This window comes from Cetorhinus maximus, chromosome 14, assembly GCF_964194155.1.
Source record: "Cetorhinus maximus chromosome 14, sCetMax3.hap1.1, whole genome shotgun sequence".
Classification (NCBI taxonomy): Eukaryota; Metazoa; Chordata; class Chondrichthyes; order Lamniformes; family Cetorhinidae; genus Cetorhinus; species Cetorhinus maximus.
In genome coordinates, this window is record NC_135892.1 from 6,159,119 (window position 1) to 6,178,054 (window position 18,936).

General features: G+C 42.8%; 1 protein-coding gene across 1 annotated transcript in view; it reads left to right on the forward strand.

Annotated features, from left to right (window-relative positions):
* The first annotated feature begins 219 nt into the window (after positions 1–219).
* The window catches only part of plcb1 (phospholipase C beta 1), a 315,255-nt gene continuing 296,538 nt past the window's right edge, over positions 220–18,936 (forward strand). The window contains exons 1-3 of the mRNA XM_078556434.1: positions 220–252; positions 5,146–5,286; positions 14,245–14,324. Of these exons, the coding sequence (XP_078412560.1) occupies positions 5,206–5,286; positions 14,245–14,324 (161 nt within the window). The 5' untranslated portion in view covers positions 220–252; positions 5,146–5,205. The remainder of the gene's footprint in view (positions 253–5,145; positions 5,287–14,244; positions 14,325–18,936) is intronic.

Here is an 18,936-nt window from a genome sequence, read left to right on the forward strand (position 1 = left end):
TTTCTACAGCAACAATGATAGCAGTGATGGAGAAATGCAAGCAAAATACTGCATATGCTGGAAATCTGACTTAAAAACAGGCAGTGCTGGAAAACGCTCAGCAGGTTCATCAGCAGCTGTGGAGAGAGAGAGAGAAACAGAGTTAACCATTTCAGGTTGATGCCTCTTTAATCAAAACTTGGATTGTGATGCCCTCTGCAAAAGAAAAGTTGCCAGCAACATGTAGGTTATTTTGACAGGAGCAATGTCAAGGTCAAGTTGAAATTTGTTGAATTATTTCCACTTTCTCTTCGACATGATAAGATATCTATTCCTTTTTAGGCTCAGCACTGACATTTCAACAACCCTGTGCTTTAATACACAAAGCAGGTTTGAATGCCATTAGTGGGCAAATGGAACAAAATACTAAGTAAATATTGGAAAATGCTTTGTAATCTAGTAAAATATTAATTTGCAACATTTTTTCATAAAGTATGTGCCAGGTAGAGGGTAAAGTGGCAGACTGCAGCCCCATTCATCTCATTACTTGTCTGCCCCACACACTCCTTCAATATAGAATTTTACACGTGGCAAGACACCATTGCCCATTGTGCCATCATTCAGAGCCATCACTTAATTTCTAGAAATTTCCTGGGCTTTTGTCCTTGAAGTGGATTTGTGGGGGTTTAGTCAAGGTGAGAACTTTCTCACAGATTAATCTACAAAAGCTTTTGACTTGGAGTTTTGAGCGAGAGAGGTTTGATTGATAATGTTTGATGAGACCTGCATTCAAATTGATGAAACCATGGTCTTAATTAGCTCGGGCACAACAAAATCAGTCGTTTTATCTCAGTGATTACACAGATGACTTTTTTTTTATTCAGTGCTGGGTGTGTGCAGGTAACAAATGGCAATTCTTTTGTAACTGAGCCTAAGCATTTCAATTAAGTAAAGGCAGCAAAATAAAACACTGGATCATAAACCCTGGCCTTGTGCTTTGTGCTGCTTTGGGGTTTTAATTTTGAGGTACCTGAAGCAGCATCTAAGCATCAACAACAACAATTTGCATTTATATAGCACCTTGAACATTGTAAAACGCCAAGGTGCTTCACGTGGGGCATTATCAGGCAGGAGGTAACATTGAGCCACAAAAAGCAGATGTTAAGACAGGTGACAAAAAACTTGGATCAACGAGTAAGCTTATAAGGAGCCTCTTAAAGGATGAAAGAGTGGTTAGGGAAGAATGTTAATATCCACATATAAATGTCGACCATCTTAAATTGGATTTTCAGTGGAAAATAGACTTCTGCAGCAGTTGAAAAGAAAGAAAGGCTTGCATTTCTATAGCGCCTTTCTTGACCTCGGGACGTTCCAAAGCATGTCACAGCCAGTGAGGCATGTTTGAAGCGTGGTCATTGTTGTAACACAGGTAGAACATAATTTTCAGAAAGCTGTAAGTCAAAAACAAAAGCAGGGAATGCTGGAAAGTGTCAGCAGGTCAGGCAGCATCTGCAGAGAGGTGGATGATTTTTTTTTTATTTTGACAAAGGATCCACACCCAATCTTCCCTTCAAAGATGCTGCTTGGTCTGCTGAGTGTTTCCGAACAATTTTTTTTTTGTTTCAGATGGAAGGTTATGCTTGATTAATTTTTCTTGAATAATTTCCATTTGTGGATTTGAGTGGTACCGCGTGCTGCCCATAATGTTATCACATGAAGACGTGTCACATGTCTGTCAATTTTCTCTCCCTGTCATTTTAATGGGACATTAATCCAATTTACCACCCTCTGTTTTAAGGAAAGAAGGACCTTCTATTCATGCAGTGCCTTTTATGCCATCAGAATATCCAAAACCATGTTTACAGCCAATTACTTACTTTTGATGTGGCGTTGTTGTTTTGTAGACAGTGTCGCTAATTTTCACAAGCAGGATCCTACAAACAGCAGTAAGAATATTTGGTTCTATTAGCTGACAGATAAATATTGGCCAAGACAACAACAGTTTACATTGATATGATGCCTTCATATAGTGAAGCATTTCTAGGGTAAGAAATTTCCCCCCTAGTGCAGGAGCGGATGAGTGCGGGCATGCCTTCGATTGGCGCCCCCAATCAGGGGTGCACCGCCATTTTACGTGGGCATGACGTCCACCAGGAAGCGCTATGCGCTCCCTGTGTGAGCAGGGTGGGGGGAAATCCCTCAGCCAAGAGTGCACTCATCTCCCTGAGGCTAAGTGCTGCCTCAGGGAGATCGGCACCAAATTTAAAAATGGTGAAGGGGCAAAAATAAAATTTCCCTGACCTGTGCCCTCATGTGACACTGTCACACGGGTTGGGACATGTCTATCACTTTTAATCAAACATTTATCAAATTTTTTTAAACCCTCATGAAACCTCATCCCACCCATGGATGAGGTTTGATGCTTTCTCTGAAGCCCGCCAGGTCTCCCGGCCTGCCCGCCAACCTTAAGGTTGGACGGGCAGGTCCATTAATTATTTCAATTACTTTTTCAATGGCCTCAATAGGCTGTTGACAGGTCAGCGGGCACACAGCTGATTCAGCTGCACCCTCCACCCCACCCCCCCCCACCAAGGCCTGAAAATGGAAATGTCACAAGGTGACATCGGGAGTTCCGCCCGACATCATCCTGCATCATTTTACGTGTCGGCAAGCAGGCCCCACCCCCCGCACGCCAGGTAAAGATCCTGCCCCAGGTGTTTCACAGGAACATTAAACAGGACATTGAGAAGACCATAAAACGTAGAAGCAGAAGTATCGAGTCTGCTCCGCCATTCAATGAGATCATGGCTGATCTGATAATCCTCAACTCCACTTTCCTGCCTTTTCCTCATAACCCTTGATTCCCTTACTGATCAAAAATCTGTCTGTGTCAGCCTTGAATATGGAATTTAACCCTGAAAAGTGTGAGGTGATACACTTTGGAAGGGGTAATTTGACAAGGAAGTATTCAATGAACGGCATGACACTAGGAAGTTCTGAGGAACAAAGGGACCTTGGCGTGTGTGTCCATAGGTCTCTGAAGGCAGAGGGGCATGTTAATGGGGTGGTGAAAAAGGCAAACAGGACACTTGCCTTTATCAATTGAGGCATAGATTACAAAAGTAGGGAGGTCATGTTGGAGTTGTATAGAACCTTGGTGAGGCCACAGCTGGAGTACTGTGTGCAGTTCTGGTCATCACATTATAGGAAGGATGTGATTGCACTGGAGGGGGTGCAGAGGAGATTCACCAGGATGTTGCCTGGGATGAAACATTTAAGTTATGAAGAGAGGTTGGATAGACTTGGGTTGTTTTCGTTGGAGCAGAGAAGACTGAGGGGCGACCTGATCGAGGTGTACAAGATTATGAGGGGCATGGACAGGGTGGATAGGGAGCAGCTGTTCCCCTTAGTTGAAGGGTCAGTCACAAGGGGACATAAGTTCAAGGTGAGGGGCAGGAGGTTTAGGGGGGATGTGAGAAAAAACTTTTTTTACCCAGAGGGTGGTGATGGTCTGGAATGCACTGCCTGGGAGGGTGGTGGAGGTGGGTTGCCTCACATCATTTAAAAAGTACCTGGATGAGCACTTGGCACGTAACATTCAAGGCTATGGGCCAAGTGCTGGTAAATGGGGTTAGGTAGGTAGGTCAGGTGTTTCTCACGTGTCGGTGAAGACTCGATGGGCCGAAGGGCCTCTTCTGCACTGTGTGATTCTATGAATACACTTAAAGAAGGCCTGTCTTCTGTAAATAGTGTCATGTGATCCACTTAAATAGACAAAGGGTATCTTAGGTTAACACTTCATTCGACCAAAGAAAGGAACATGATACAAGCGCACAAGTAGGTAGCGGTGTAATGGTAATGTCACTAGGCAAGTAATCCAGAGCCCAGGCTACTGGTGGAATTTAAATTCAATTAATATACTTGGAATATAAACTAGTCACAGTTAATGGTGAACATGACAGCACAGCTAGCATTAATTGGCTCACTAATGCCCCTTTGGGGGAAGGAAATCTGCTGTCTTTACCTGACCTGACTCCAGATCCACAGTTGTGTGTTTGACTCTAGCCCTGCAATGGCTTGGCAAGCCACTCAGTTCAAGGGCAATTAAGAATGGGCAACAAATGCTGATGTTGCCAGGAACAAACACCCTTGTCCCATGAAAGAAAAAAAAAATTAACATTCATGTAACAACTGATACAGGGTCCTGTTCTGTCACTATGGCAACCAGGTTTTAAGCCTGACCAGGAATGGTAGAATGTAGGTTTCTTCACTCGGCTGACTGTAAGAACCCTTTGTAAAAGGATTTGAGGTTTGTGAAATTTCAGTTGCATTGCCAGAGTCTAAGGTTCAAAAGCTGCACACAGTTGAGGGGGAGATGGTGGCGCAGTATTGTCACTGGGCTGGTATTCTAGAGACCCAGGGTAATGTTCTGGGACCCAGGTTTGAATCCCACCATGGCAGATGGTCAAAATTGAATTCAATAAAAATATGGAAATCAAAGCCTGATAATGACCACGAAACCATTGCAAATTGTTGTAAAAACCAATCAGGTTCACTAATGATCTTTAGGGAAGGAAATCTGTTGTCCTTACCTGGTCTGGCCTACATGTGACTCCAGACCCACAGCAATGTGGTTGACTCTTAAAATGCGCTCTGAACAAGGGAAATTAGGGATGGACAATAAATGCTGGGCTATGACACCCCCAGATCCCAGGAAGAATTAAAAAAATGTTTTGACATAAATTGATGCCAACCTGACAAATCATTGAGAGCGACTGTTTAGGTGAGCGCTGTTTAGTTCAACGATTCTTACATATGCACCAGGTGGTGTTCTCACTGTTGCTGGGAGATAGGCAAGAACAGAAATAGCTTTATTGTGTGTTTGATAAAGGGAGGACTTGATTCTCACACCAGAAGCAGAATGTGCTTCACCCCCCAGGATTGACATCTCTAAACTTGATAGAGGTAAAAACAGGTTTTCTTTGAAGGAGAAAGAAAACTTCCATGAACCTTAATAAGTATGCCTATATACATTAAGGTGATGAGTTAAATCCCTTTGAATGATATAATGGTAGTGATTATATCTGCCTGCTGTTGAATAATTGTTTTGTTAAGCTGGAGCAGAAGAGACACATTTCACAACCGCCCACTTTCTCTTTTGAGCAGGATGCCAAGCTCCGAGAGCTGTTGGATGTTGGAAATCAGGGAAATCGGCTGGAGAACAGGATGGTTACCGTGGTTTACGGCCCAGACTTGGTCAACATTTCCTATCTCAACTTCATGGCCTTCCAGGAAGATGTAGCAAAGGTACTTGCGCGTTCCAAAATTCTCATGCTCCACTGCGCAGTCAGGCATGTTTGGAATGGTGGCGTTATGTTTCCGGTGAGGTTAACCTCATGGTCTTTCTGCTGGCTCCTGAGCACCTGCAGTTGTCATTATCATTGTTGCCTTAAGGTGATTTGAAAGACAGCTCGCCTACCTTTCCAACCTCCGCATGGTGCTGCAAAACTAGTTCCAAATTTGAAATGTCACTTTGTTTTCAAAAAAGAAGATATCCCTATAAATTATTTCCTATTCTATTAATATATTCCATTTTTTTTGATTGGATAAGATAGTTTGCTATCATCCCCTTTGTATTGGTATTCTTGTGAGTGTCCTGATGAGTGCAAGATGAAAAGCTTCGACATGTCTCTTTTTTCGGTAATACTCAAGGTGCACCTTGTTGAATGAGGTGTAACTGGGTTTGTACCAGTGTTGTAGCATCATAATTACTGATAAACACCCTCATTGGCCCTGGAAAGCAAACCTCTCCATTATGATAAGACGATTTTGAAATAAATAATATGTTTTAATGAAATTTTAGCTTACATCATAATCCAATCAAAAGTAATTATTTATTATGTTATTCTGTGAAAATTGAGATTAAAAGTGCAGGATTCAATGTTTTTAACGTACTGGTTTGCCGCCTGTGTGCATTATTCAATGTGATTGGCTGCTTACCCTGTTTGATGATATCATTTTTGCTGCACGCCTGGAGATCTCAATGACTTAGTGTCAGATGCAACCTGCTGTTGGGAAAGGGGAAAACCAAGCCACGAGGATCACTAGATCTTTGCAGGCAGCTTTCTTCAAGGTCAACGGCTAGTGCTGTTGCTTCACTGCAAACTCCAGACCATTAAAAATTTTCACAAGAGAATTGGATCAATATTTGATGAGGAATAATGTGCAGGGCTATGGGGAAAAGAAAGATTATGGAATGAATTGGCTAGCATTTTCAAAGAGCTGGCATAGGCATGATGGGGTTAAATGGTCTTTTTCTGTGCTGTATCATTACAATAGGCAAAAGGAGGCTATGAATACACACGAACAACAGAAAGAAATATCTCTGTTAAAATAGTGTATAAGTTGAAGCTTGTATGTTCCTATGGTCTTAAAGCCACAAGCATCAGTTAAAAATATTCAGTGTCAACAATAATTATCTTTCAAACTTGTTCTGGTTGAGATATTAAAATGTACAATTTACTGAATGATTTCTTATTTTTTGGAATGAAAGAAAAATGTCTATTTTCTTCCCAGAGTTAGGGAGTCACCTGTAGTTGGCTCTCAGACACTCAGAGCTGTGATAGGAAAATGGACACAGATCCCTTTTATTATTTTAGCCCCCATTTCAACAATGTTGTGAAAATAAGCTCAGGTTTTGAGTTGAACTTAATCCTGACCTGTCCTGGTGCTGTGTTGTACCAATCAGCTCATGCAATTTGCAACAGAATTGTGCTTTAATACTGCACTGTTCACAGCCTTTGTATCATAGGAATAAAAGTAGGTAATGCTGGAAATATTTAGCCTGTCAGGCAGCATCTTTGGAGAGAGAAACAGAGTTGGCATTACAGGTCAGTAACTTCCTCATCTCTCTTACTCCCACCACAGATCCAACCAGATCTACCCAGTGTTTCCAGCATTATCGGTTTTTATTTCAGATTTGGTCTCTCTGTTGCAAGGGACAGTTTAATTTTGATTTATTAAATTGGAGCAATTGTGTCTCTGGATTTTTCCTGTGACCTCTTGTGGACAGGATTAGTGATTACAGCAGGGATGTTTGCTTGGGAAGCAAGTAAACAAAGTCTTGCAGCAAATAATCTTTAAAAGGGGTGCTTTAGGCCATTTTCTGGAACAGTGTCAGTGGTGATTTATGTTAATAATGGTTTTTAACTCCGTTTGTATTGATTTCAACAAAACACAAATTATGCAGTACAAGTTATACAGCTTTATGAATCTCTTTTATGTCTCCATGCAGTAATTTCATATCAATCCTACTAACTTTCTCAGTCCAATACCTCTACACCGCCTGTGCTGCTATTGAGGTAACTGCAGTAGGGGGTGTCCTCAATGATGAAGAGTATAAGCAATGGCATTTTGATTTTCCTGTCATGAATACAATAATAAAAAAGAAAATAATTACATTTATACAACACCTTGAGATGTATTCTATGTCTTCATTTATAGAGCTAAGGAAAAAAATCTAAAATTATACAGTTTAGTTTATATTGCCTTTTTCCTCGCAAAATGCATCACTTCACACTATTCTGCCTTAAACTGCATCTGCCATGTGTCTGCCCATTTCACCAGTCTGCCTATGTCTTCTTGAAGCCTACTGCTATCCTCCTCGCAATCATCTGTTTTTAGCTTTTGGGTTCATAAGTAACTATTGGCTGGGACAACGGGAAGGGCTCCCCTGTTCTTGTGCGCATATTTTAAATCCACCTGAGGGAAAATAAATCATGGTTTAAAGTCTCATCCAGAAGACAGCATCTCCAACAGCGCTGCACAGAAGTGTGAGTTGAGATTATGTGCATAAATCTTGGGAGTGGGACTTGAACCCAAAACCTTTTGATACAGAGGTGGGAATGCAACCAATTGCTACACCTTGGTGAACAATGGGGCATTGAACAGATGAATCATTGGCATTACCAGGGAATGGGTGGATTCAACAACACAACAACTTCTTCTCACTAAACTATGAGGGATTGGGTGGGCAGGTTCATAGCACAAGACTATCTCTCTATCTATCTCTCTCTCTCTCTCTCTGTTTACTGGACTAATGAGAATTGGCTAATGCATTTCCATTATAAAGCCTCTTAAGTTAATTGTGTGTTAATTATGTTTAGTTGGAGGTAGGTAGTAAGCATTAAACCTCCCTATAAATGGACATTGACATGAACTGTGGTTGCTGGGTTAGCAGGTGCTTGCTTATAATCTGTAGCTGTGTAAATAAACTCTTGAAAGAGTTAGCTCCAGTTGCATCCTTCATCAACTGGCTTTCTGGAATAGAAAATCGTATGCCAACTGGGTAGATTGGCACTAATGGAACATCATTATAAAGTCATTTGCATCACCCACTTCACCAAAGCAGCTAGTGTTTTTAATAGCTGCTTCACTCACCCCCTTAAAAGAACCAGGAATGTTCAAAATCTTGGTCGCCATGAATCTATCGACTTCCTCTGCAGTAGAGCATTGAGGATTGAGGAAACCCATCAACGTTCGTGAACTATTTGCACCCTCAAAAGCTGAATAAGGATTGTAGAGCTGCACAACCTCTGCAAAGCTGCTTATTTCCTGCACATTTTGAAAAATAGTCTAAACACAAAGGGCGAGAGGGGTATGGGTATGTTTGGTTTGGGGCTTGGGAGATGGGCAGGGGTGTATTGGAGAGTGTTAAATTGGTAATAATGTGAAATCCAACCCTAGCCTGTCTAACCACAACAGATTTGGGAGCGCTTGAGTAACCAGCTATGGAGACGTAGCTCTGTCATTCTAATATTTAGGTCAGGCTGCTTGCCTCAGATTCTTTTGCCAATTTGAATTTAATAGCAGCACACCAAGTTTCCCAATGTTCAGGAAACTTAACAGCTAAAGGGAGGCGGGAGGTGCAGATATTGCAGCTCGTTGTTGTTTTTCCAGCACTGCTTGCGGGTCAAGTGAAGCAGGAGTGCACCTTGCTCCCCCTCTCCTTCCCCCCACCTCTCCTTCCCCACCCCCGCCAACCCACACCCCAGGAAACCTCAAGGAAACACGCTGTGATCTCTCCTCCTCTTAAATCTCTTCCCTCCCTCACAATCAATCTCTCCCCGCTCCTGTCCCCCCACACAGTCCCACGCCCTGTCTCCCTCCTTGCTGCAGGGCACCACATCACCGACCCCCGAGCCTCTCTAGGAACCAACATTAGTGGTCCCGATTTCGGCACCGTAGGCTTTCTCACCCACCAGCTGGCCAGCTCCTAAATCTGCCTTCCTATAAATATCAGGGCCCAAGTTTCCTACAGCCCACCACCTGATGAGGAGACTTTGAAAATGGCAGCGGAGTACAATATTTACAGAGTGATGGACTGACTAATTGGTTACAATTCAGGTATTTTGGTGAATTTAGGGGAACGCCCCCAAATTGAATCACTTTGATGTTAGGGGCTTTGGATAAAGTGCTTCATCTGGGAACTAAGAACCAATAGAATTGTGATCTGCATAAAACCACCTACTCCTCCTGTCCAAAGACTACTGAGGAATAAACAGATATATCACCATTATGGCTCATGACAATACTGCTAAAAAGGGATGAAGTGTTTAGGAGGAATAATTTTTGTTCAACGTACCCCCCTTTTTATATTATAAATGAATAATCTGTAATCTTAAACATCTTGGCTCTTTTTCTCTCCAAAGACGTCAGTTTTGTTGCTGATATGGAAGTGCTTGAGTCCGATTCCCTTTCTGCCGCACCACCCTGGCATAATTTTGTAATTTGTGGGGAGGGGAGGTCTGAAGTGGTTCCAAGGTGAGCAGTGAGAGCCAACATCCCTTAAGGTAGCGGGACAGGTAGATAAGGTGGTTAAGAAGGCATATGGGATACTTGACTTTATTTGCTGAGGCATAGAATATAAGAGTGGGGAGGTTATGCTGGAACTGTATAAAATGCTGTTTAGGCCACAGCTAGAGTATTGCGTGCAGTTATGGAATCCACATTATAGGAAGGATGTGATTGCGCTAGAGAGAGAGCAGAGGAGATTTACCAGGATGTTGCCTGGGCTGGAGAGTTTTAGTTATGAGGAGAGATTGAATAGACTGGGGTTATTTTCCCTGGAGCAGAGGAGATTGAGGGGGGGGACATGATTGAGGTGTATAAAATTATGAGGGGCAAAGATAAGGGAGATAGGAAAGAACTTTTCCCCTTGGTGGAGGGATCAATAACCAGGGAGCATAGATTTAAGGTAAGGGGCAGGAGGTTTAGATGGGATGTGAAGAAGAATTTTTTCAGAGGGTGGTGGGAATCTGTGGTCATGTTGCTCTCTGCGAGTTGCAGATTTACCAATGGTGTCACTGAGGGAGCTAGTAAAGTACACTTTTAAAACCTGGGAGAGGCACCAATTTTCCCAATGGCTCACACAGTTTGCGAATGCACCATCGGTATGGATGGTGTGCCATACAGGCTCCCAGGTTTAATCTGGCTTACCTGATCTTGACTGGATCTACAGCTGGGAAGTTCATACCAGCCTCAGAACTTTCACTAAAAGCAAAAAATATAACCCAGCGTTCCAGTGACCCCTGCTGGAAAATATGAAGAAGATGTTCAAGTGCAGGACTGGGCCAAGATGTGATTTTTAAAAATTCTTCCATGGATGTTGTGGGCATCACTACCAATGCCAACCTTCATTGCCCATCCCTAACAGCCCTTGAGGAGGTGGTGCGGAGTCGCCTTCTCGAACCGCTGCAGTCCACCTAGGTACACCAACAGTGCTGCTGGGGAGGGAGTTCCAAGTTTGACCCAGCGACAGTGAAGGAATGGAGTTCCAAGTCAGGATGGTGTGTGGCTTGGAGGGGAACTTGCAGCTGGTAGTTTTCCCCTGCATCTGCTGCTCTTGTCCCTCTAGGTGTTAGAGGTCACAGGTTTCAAAGGTGATGTTGAAGGACCATTGGTGAGTTGCTGCAGTGCATCTTGTACATGGCACACACTGCTGCCACTGTGATTCTGTGGTGGAGGGGGTGAATGTTTAATGTGGTGAATGGGGCCGATCAAATGAACTGCTTTTGAGTGTTGTTGGAGCTGCACTCATCCAGGCAAGTGGAGAATATTCCATCACACTCCTGACTTGTGCCTTGTGGATGGTGGGCAGACTTTGGGGAGTCTGGAGGTGAGTTACCCGACGCAGGATTCCCAGCTTCTGACCTGCTCTTGTAGCCACGGTATTTATATGGCTGGTCCAGTTCTAGAGGTAATCTCTAGGATGTTAATGCTCCTACAGTCAGCCACTTCAAGAGGTGAGGGGAGAAAACTGGCTGGAAAATAAACCTAAAATGGATATAACTTGGATTGAAGACCATGATACCTCCCAGGGACATTCCTTGGTCTCAGTCAGACTTCTGAGATAGTGCAAGAGAGGGGAAGATTTACAAGTGACCAAAACTTCATTCACACAAAACGTAGCTTTGTTTTTAAATAGATAGGCTGCATGTCTGTTCTAATTGGAGAGAGGAAAATGACTGATTACACATTCGCTTTGAGTTAATTAAGCTTTAGCAAGGCCATTAAACTCAGAGAGACAATGTCCTTTCTCATGGTATTTGAATCAAAGCAAAAAATGCTGCAAACATTCAGCAGGCCGTCAGTATCTGGGTGAAAACTGATAAGTAAACATTTCGTGTGTGGAGCCTTCTTCAGAACTGGACAATATTACTGATGAACAGAAAGAAGAGTGAAGATATAAGAAGAAGCAGAAGAAAAGGGAAGGAGAGGGAGTCACGCACTCGTGCACACAGGCATCTGTAAAATGCTTTAGTGGGAAGCTGGAGAGAGTTAAATAGTTCAGGGTCTATCAATATGGGTGGTAACATGCAACAGTGCCTTATTTTCCTTCCAGACACACTTCAGCTCCTTGGCTTTAAATATTGACTTTCACAGATTCATAACCTCCATTTACTCTTCAGCAGAACGTTATAATGGGAAATAAGACGATTTAAATGTGAGAGATTTTGGAGGAGGCGAGATTTAAGGCCTGGGTGGGGACCTTCTGTTGGAGCACCCTTGGTTTAAACCTGCTTTCTCATCTCGCGGGCACCTTGCAACTGGACCATGCTCCACTGAGCCTATGTTTTGGCACTTCCTTCATTCCTACATCGCTATCTCAGCTATTCACACATTCAATGTCTTAAAAATGTCTTTCATTTCTCATTATACCTCCTGTTGTCTCATGTTAATATCACTATTGCTATTTAACCAGTCACTGTTTCCTATTTAAGCTGGGTGGAAATGTCCGTGCCTGCTGGCGTTGGGTGTGCTCGGCAGCACGAGTGGACAGTATGTCAAGAAGGCCAAAAATCGGTATCACCACATCATGAAACCAGTTTGCAATCGTCCGTACAGCTCGCCCATGGCTGGGGCCTCGTTTCTCGCCATCAGACACCGGCAACCTCATTGTAATCCATCTGTATATCATTATAAGGCTAGCCTACCGGACTCATCCCCACACGCTGGATCATCTACGCACTCTTGCCGATGTTTTTCACAACCGCACATGAGCGACGTGCACTTGAGGAGCTGCACTTCACTCGGGACTTCGAGGTTTCTTTGCCCACCTTGCTTCGGGCAGCACTCACAGTCATCAGCACCAGGCCTCACAGGCAGCACCACAGCACTTTTAGGGAGTTCTCATGGGCAGGTCTCTACCTACCAGACCAGCCATAAGGCCAGGTGGCTTTGTATGGCTACAGGGCTAGGGTCTTGCTTGGGGAAGGGGGGAAGTGGCCTTAGGCAAGGGAAGAGGCTGCAGGGTGAGGGCTGTACTGGGGAAGGGGGGTATCCCAGGGTGTGTGTGGGGGCACAAGTTGATCTGTGCAAGTGACCAAAAGATGGCAAGGGTTGAGGAGGCAGTCTCCAGAGGAGATGAGGCCAGATGGATATGTGAGGGTTTGTGTGTGTGAGAGTGAGTAGTGATATCCCTTGAGCTGGCAGTGAGTGAGACGCCAGTGAATGTGCGATGGGCTTGAGTGTATGCGTTTAGAGGGATGAGATGGTTACCTCACCCTGGGGGCATGGATGAGATCATTCATCCTCCATCTGCATTGGATGGCCAGCCTCCTGTGTGCAGCACTGATCACCACTGCCATCATCTACCAAGCCGAAGTGGTAATGTTGCTGCCCCTCCTGCACCCAGAGCAGGGGCAGAGGACATCATGGCGGGCCTCCACAGCATCCAAAAGGCGCCCAAGGGACGCACCACTAAACCTGGGGGCTACAGTCCTCTTGCCTTTCGGGGCCATGTCTTACTTGCGGCAGTCCTGGGTTGGAAGCACTTTAAACACGGCGCCCAGTGTGATGAAGCGGCAAGATGAGGGCGCGGCGGGCGAATTGGAGCCTGCCTGCTGTGAAAACGGTGTGCATCCCGGGAATGTATAAGTAATGCGGCGGGTTTGGGACGATACCGCCTGAGAAGCCGCTTTTGCCACCGGCGGGTGAAACATCGTTTTACCCACCCACTACCGCACTGAGTGCAAACCTGAGACGATTCCGTGCAAGGTGTAATAAACTGAAAGATCCAACCCACCTTCTTTGATGGCCTTCCCGAAAACACGCAATCCTTGTGTGTTCTATTTATCTCCATCGCTGGGGTTTAACCATGTCTCAAGTCCCAATCGTGTTGTATTCCACACTTGTGCATGCCTTGAAATCACTGTCTTGTTAGTGACACCCCTAGCATTCTTGTATATGAACTTTAGTAGGTTGCTCCTATCTTTTGCTGCATTCCTCCTAATATTTGATCTTGCTGTTATCAATTTACTTTCCTCCTGATTACCTTTTGTTTACCCTTGACCAGTATTATGTCACATAAAGATAGACTTGATACAACAGTACCACGATTGTCATTGTTTCCCCAGTGCCCAATGTAAAACTTATAGAAGTGCAATTGAATTAGGTTAGCTGGACATAGAATTTACAGCACAGAAATTGGCCATTTGGCCCAGCAAGTTCATTGCAGCACTTGTGCACAACTCGAGCATGTCAGAATCAGCTTTTCATGCCCATGTGTATTTGTCTGATGCGTCCAGTGTTATATAAACCCTGTACGCCATATCAAAAATTTATGCATTACCTTTGACAGATATCACGGCCTGGCCTATATAATGCAGTGCGAGTGGCAGAAAGGTGTGGTAATTTCAAGTCTTCTAAAGTTGGCATAAGAACTACTAGCACTTTGAAAATACATTCCTCTGTTTGTCTTTCCAGGAATGGACTGATGCACTATTCAACCTGGCAACTAACCTGCTGGCACAGAACAGGTCAAGGGACACTTTATTGCACAAAGTGTAAGTCTGGTCACTGGGCTGTTTTTGCTTTTCTTTCACTGGTTTAAACAGTTTCTAAAATGCTGAAAATGTCACAAATGTAAAGATTTTGTACCTTTACTCCCAAAATGGAATCAATACCCTTGGGTTAGGTCAATCTGTCTCACCGCCTAAATTCAATGTTGTAGGTTTTGGCTTTGTCTGATATTGTTAAATGAACAATAGTGTGTCGGCAGCCCCTTTACATCTCCCCTCATCTTTATCTTCATTGACTTTCACAGCTGTTAGTTTGCTATCACATGTTTTAGACGAGTGACTACCTAGCTTCCTTGTCTTTCACTGTGTTTGGGCTTTATGATCAGTACAATGGGACCTAAATTAAATATGGTTACTGGAATATTTTGGGGATCTAGGAAACATGGACACTCTATTGAAAGCAAACTACTGCAGATGCTGGACATCTGAAGTAAAAATAGGAAGTGCTGGGAAAACTCAGCAGGTCGGGCAGCCTCTGTGGAGAGAGAAACAGAGTTAACGTTTTGACTCCAAGAGTCATGTTGGACTCAAAACGTTAACCCTGTTTCTCTCTCCGCAGATGCTGCCAGACCAGCTGAGTTTTTCCAGCATTTTCTGCTTTTATCTTAGGAGATTTGGACATTTGGTGGGTGAAAATGTTTCAAAATGACAGATGTGGCAATTCTAACAGACACAAAAAAAAATGCCAGAGGTGGTAAGCTTTACGGCAGTGGTGCTGTGCAGAGTAAAGCTTATCTTGGGGAAGGATGGTGGTGATGGAGCGCTTTTAAAGGTGGTTTTGTCCCAGTTGATCTACCCTCCCAGTCTTGTAGCCACCCTCACTACATCTGTTGTTCATGCATTAATGCCAACACCAACAAGGCTCATGTTGTTCAGACCTCTGTTTGCCCCGCTTTTGGTAAAGTTGTATTTAGGTTGAGTTCAGTCTTGCCCCCAGAAATTGAGGAGGACTGATTCATGTGTTCCATTGTATGAAAGGTCACATTGTGATTGACACTGTTTTAGCCTTGAAGCAGTCAAGCATTTTCACAAATGTAAAACTATTGGCATACATGGAATAACTGGGAGCAAACTGTCAATAAAAATTGCTCCAGAGCATATTGGACATTAAGTGATTTCAAAACAAGGCATTAAACTATATTTTGATCAGGACTTAGAAAGATGAAATGGCAGCATGGCATTGCAGCATAAACAACCACATTAAGAGACTTGTCATGTATTTACAGTGACCTGACAGCAAATAAGGAACTTTTTACTTGATTATATCTTTGCTTTGCTTGTTGCCAAGGCCTGAAGTGGCTGACTGTTCAAATTATGATTGAACATTAAACTGTTGCTGTCAAGCCACGCATGACTTAATGGAGATGTCTACTGTATCCAAAAATGATAAATATTATACCACAGCGTAAACTAAAACAGGATTTCTGAATGAATCTTTGCTTCCAAGCCACAACCAAATAATAAGAGACAAAAAATTAGCAGCAGAAATCTTATTGCAGCCATGTTAAAGTCAGGGTTTGTGATTGAAAGCACGGCTCATTGCTCTTGATGAAGATAAGGTGGTCAGGACACTCACAAACATTGTCCAACTTATCAAGATGTGCACATTTGAATCAGTTCAATCCTTTATAAAGTTCTTTCTCTTTAGAATGAAGAATGTGCCCATTGGGTGGGAAATTACCCATATTGGACCCAATATTCATAGGGAAGCAGGGAGGGTGCCAGGTAATGCAAACAAAACCCAGCAAGCCTGGGGTTGTGGGGGGTCCTGTAAATTTAACTGATTTTGTCTTCCTTCAGACCAAAGTCTGAAGTACATTGTCCATTGTTAAACCTTATAACTGTTACGATCTGGTTGAGATTGTTAACATTTAAAGAGAAAACCAAACAGCTTGTTTTAACCAATAGAACTATACCATAAGATTTCACCTTTCTTTAACCAAAACACATTGTGTATAGAACATATTAAACAAAGCAAATATGATTAAGTTAATACTGTAGCTTACACCCACATATGCTAGGCTCATAGATTTACTTCTTACTTCCCCCAAGAATTGTCTTATAAGACACCCCACTCTTCTGTCAGGACCACCTATAGTGATGTCACAGTCCTCCAGAGACGAGTTTAATTCTCCTCAGCTCCAGCTATTCTCAGAGGTAAAGCTTGCATTTACAATCCCTTGACTGTGGATGCCTCAGTCTTTTGTTCTGGTATTTTTCCAATACTTCCAAGTTAATCTGTTGGTTGCTTTCTTTGCCACAAGACTTAATGAGGACCACTGTAGATGCTTCCACTAGTTTCAAACTAAGCAATCTTCCAGCTTCTTTACACTCTCAAAATTCAAACTGAGATTAAGCCTCACCTGCATTCCACTTGGTGAATGATGAAGTTAGTTTTTTTTTACCCTGTTACAGTGCATTTACTTTGGCTGTCTTCTCTCACTGAGCTGAAATCTGCACACCTTAATTCCAAGCTTCAACACTTGAGCTTGGGTGGCTTTGTGTCCTTTTATATAGCCTCACCCAATTTCAGTTTGCCCAACAGTTTTGGGATTCCAAATCTCAGGTTCAGCTTTTGTTTCTTTAGCATCAGTTTCCTTTCATTTTTAAGCTTCTCTGTTTCCATTTTCAGTTTTCAGTCAGGTCATGCATTGTTTCAGTTTCCCCACCTGCTGTTTAATAGCTCTATTTCATCTATTCTGACCTTCCAAGTGTGATAACCTCCCAGTCTGTTTACATTGCATTTATTCCATTTTCTGCAGTTAAAACTTTAATTCTTAAAGCTAAAAGTTATATACTAAAACACATGAACCATGAACTAGACACTCACAACATAACTAAATGACAACTCTTCTGATCAGAGCTAGAAAATAATATCAGTTTGTGTCTTGGTTTATGTAATATCTGCCACCTATAATGCACACACATTGGATTTTCAAGGTGTGTAAAAAAGAATTTACCCCTTCTCTGCATAGTTTGGGAGAGCTTTAACCATCCCGCTTTTACCTAATCCTTAGTAGCCATACCTACAACAGCTGTGTTGCAACTGTGGCTTTGAAGCAATGGTTTAAATTGCTGATTTGATATTGCAATCCCATCAGAGGTGCTAGACTCTGATTAATAAATTTATTCTTGACAACACGCGTGGCGATTGACATTGACAGATATAATTAGCCCTGTTATGGACTGCTGTGATAATATTTGATTATAATTTGCAATAAAAGTAACTGGAATGAAAATATTATGAGTTTTATGTCACAGAATCTCTTTGTGTTTGTGTGACTGCTGTGTGTACAGTGATTGTAGATTCAGCACGTAAGTCATATTTTAGTCATCTCCCTTCATATATGGCACCATTGAATTTGCAAATGATTTCACTCCAAAATTAACCAGCTATGCCCTTAATAGAACTCCAACTTGTAGCATATTTTCCCAGAAATTAGTTCCCATTTATTTTTGTGAACTAATTACTGCCTTGCAGTATTCTAAATGTCTCGAATGCTCCAGTCACCTTCTGGATCATTGCAGCAGCTAGTTCTGTAGTTCCTCCTTAACCTTGGAGTAAATGTGTCTCACAAATGCTGCCATTATCTATTTCCGTGCAACCCACAATCAGCTCCTGCATGCTACGTGGCTTAAGTATACTAATAAATAATTCTTGCTGCCATAACTACCGCTGTTGCAGTCTTATGTGCCACATTTTTATCTGAAAAGGGCATTGGGGACATCATGCAAACTCACAATATGACGCAAGGCTTATTTCACACACAGGCCTCAATGCACTGTTATGGAAATGCTAAACCCATTATAATTGGAAATCTACACAAATCACATTGTGAGTCGCATACACAAGGCACTGAATATATCCTATGTACTTGGGGGACAGGAATTGTAAAACTATTGGGCATATTACCATACTTAAAATATTAAAATATTGGCCTGGGTTTTGTAGTCAGCGGCAAAGAGCCAGTGCTCGTCGTTCACTCCACTGCAAGTTGTCCACCAGGTTCTCGCAATTGAGTGGGCAACTTGCTCTAATCCAGTGTCTGATCCAGCATGGTGCCCTCTACAAGGGACTTGAGGTATCTGTGAGCTCTTTAGCCAATCAGATTGAAGAATCGTCACTGAGCCCTATGGAGTCTAGAGCAGCGACCATAAGTTTGATTTAAATCATGTACTGAAAGCAAAATAAAGATTGGGAAAGACAGAAGGGATTAAGAGAGAGGGACAATAGAGATCAGGTAGTTGGCTAACCACAATGCTTTCTGTTTCCTACATTACACAAGCAACTACACTTCAAAAGTATTTAATTGTCTGTAAAGCACTTTGGGATGTCCTAAGGCCATGAAAGGCGCTATATTAGTACAAGTCTGTCTTTCTTCTCCATTGCCCCTGCACTAGATCGCCTGGGAAGTAATTTCAGATTCCTGCTTTGCTATTAGCTGCCATTGCTTCTGCCTATGGCATTTTAAAGGGGCAACTGTGTTCAAGTTTATCAAGATATGAACGAGGGCAAGTGCAAATGAACCCAAATTGCCCCCCAAATATTCCCAACCCAGTTACCCTATATGGCACACACAGATCATATTGTGAAAAT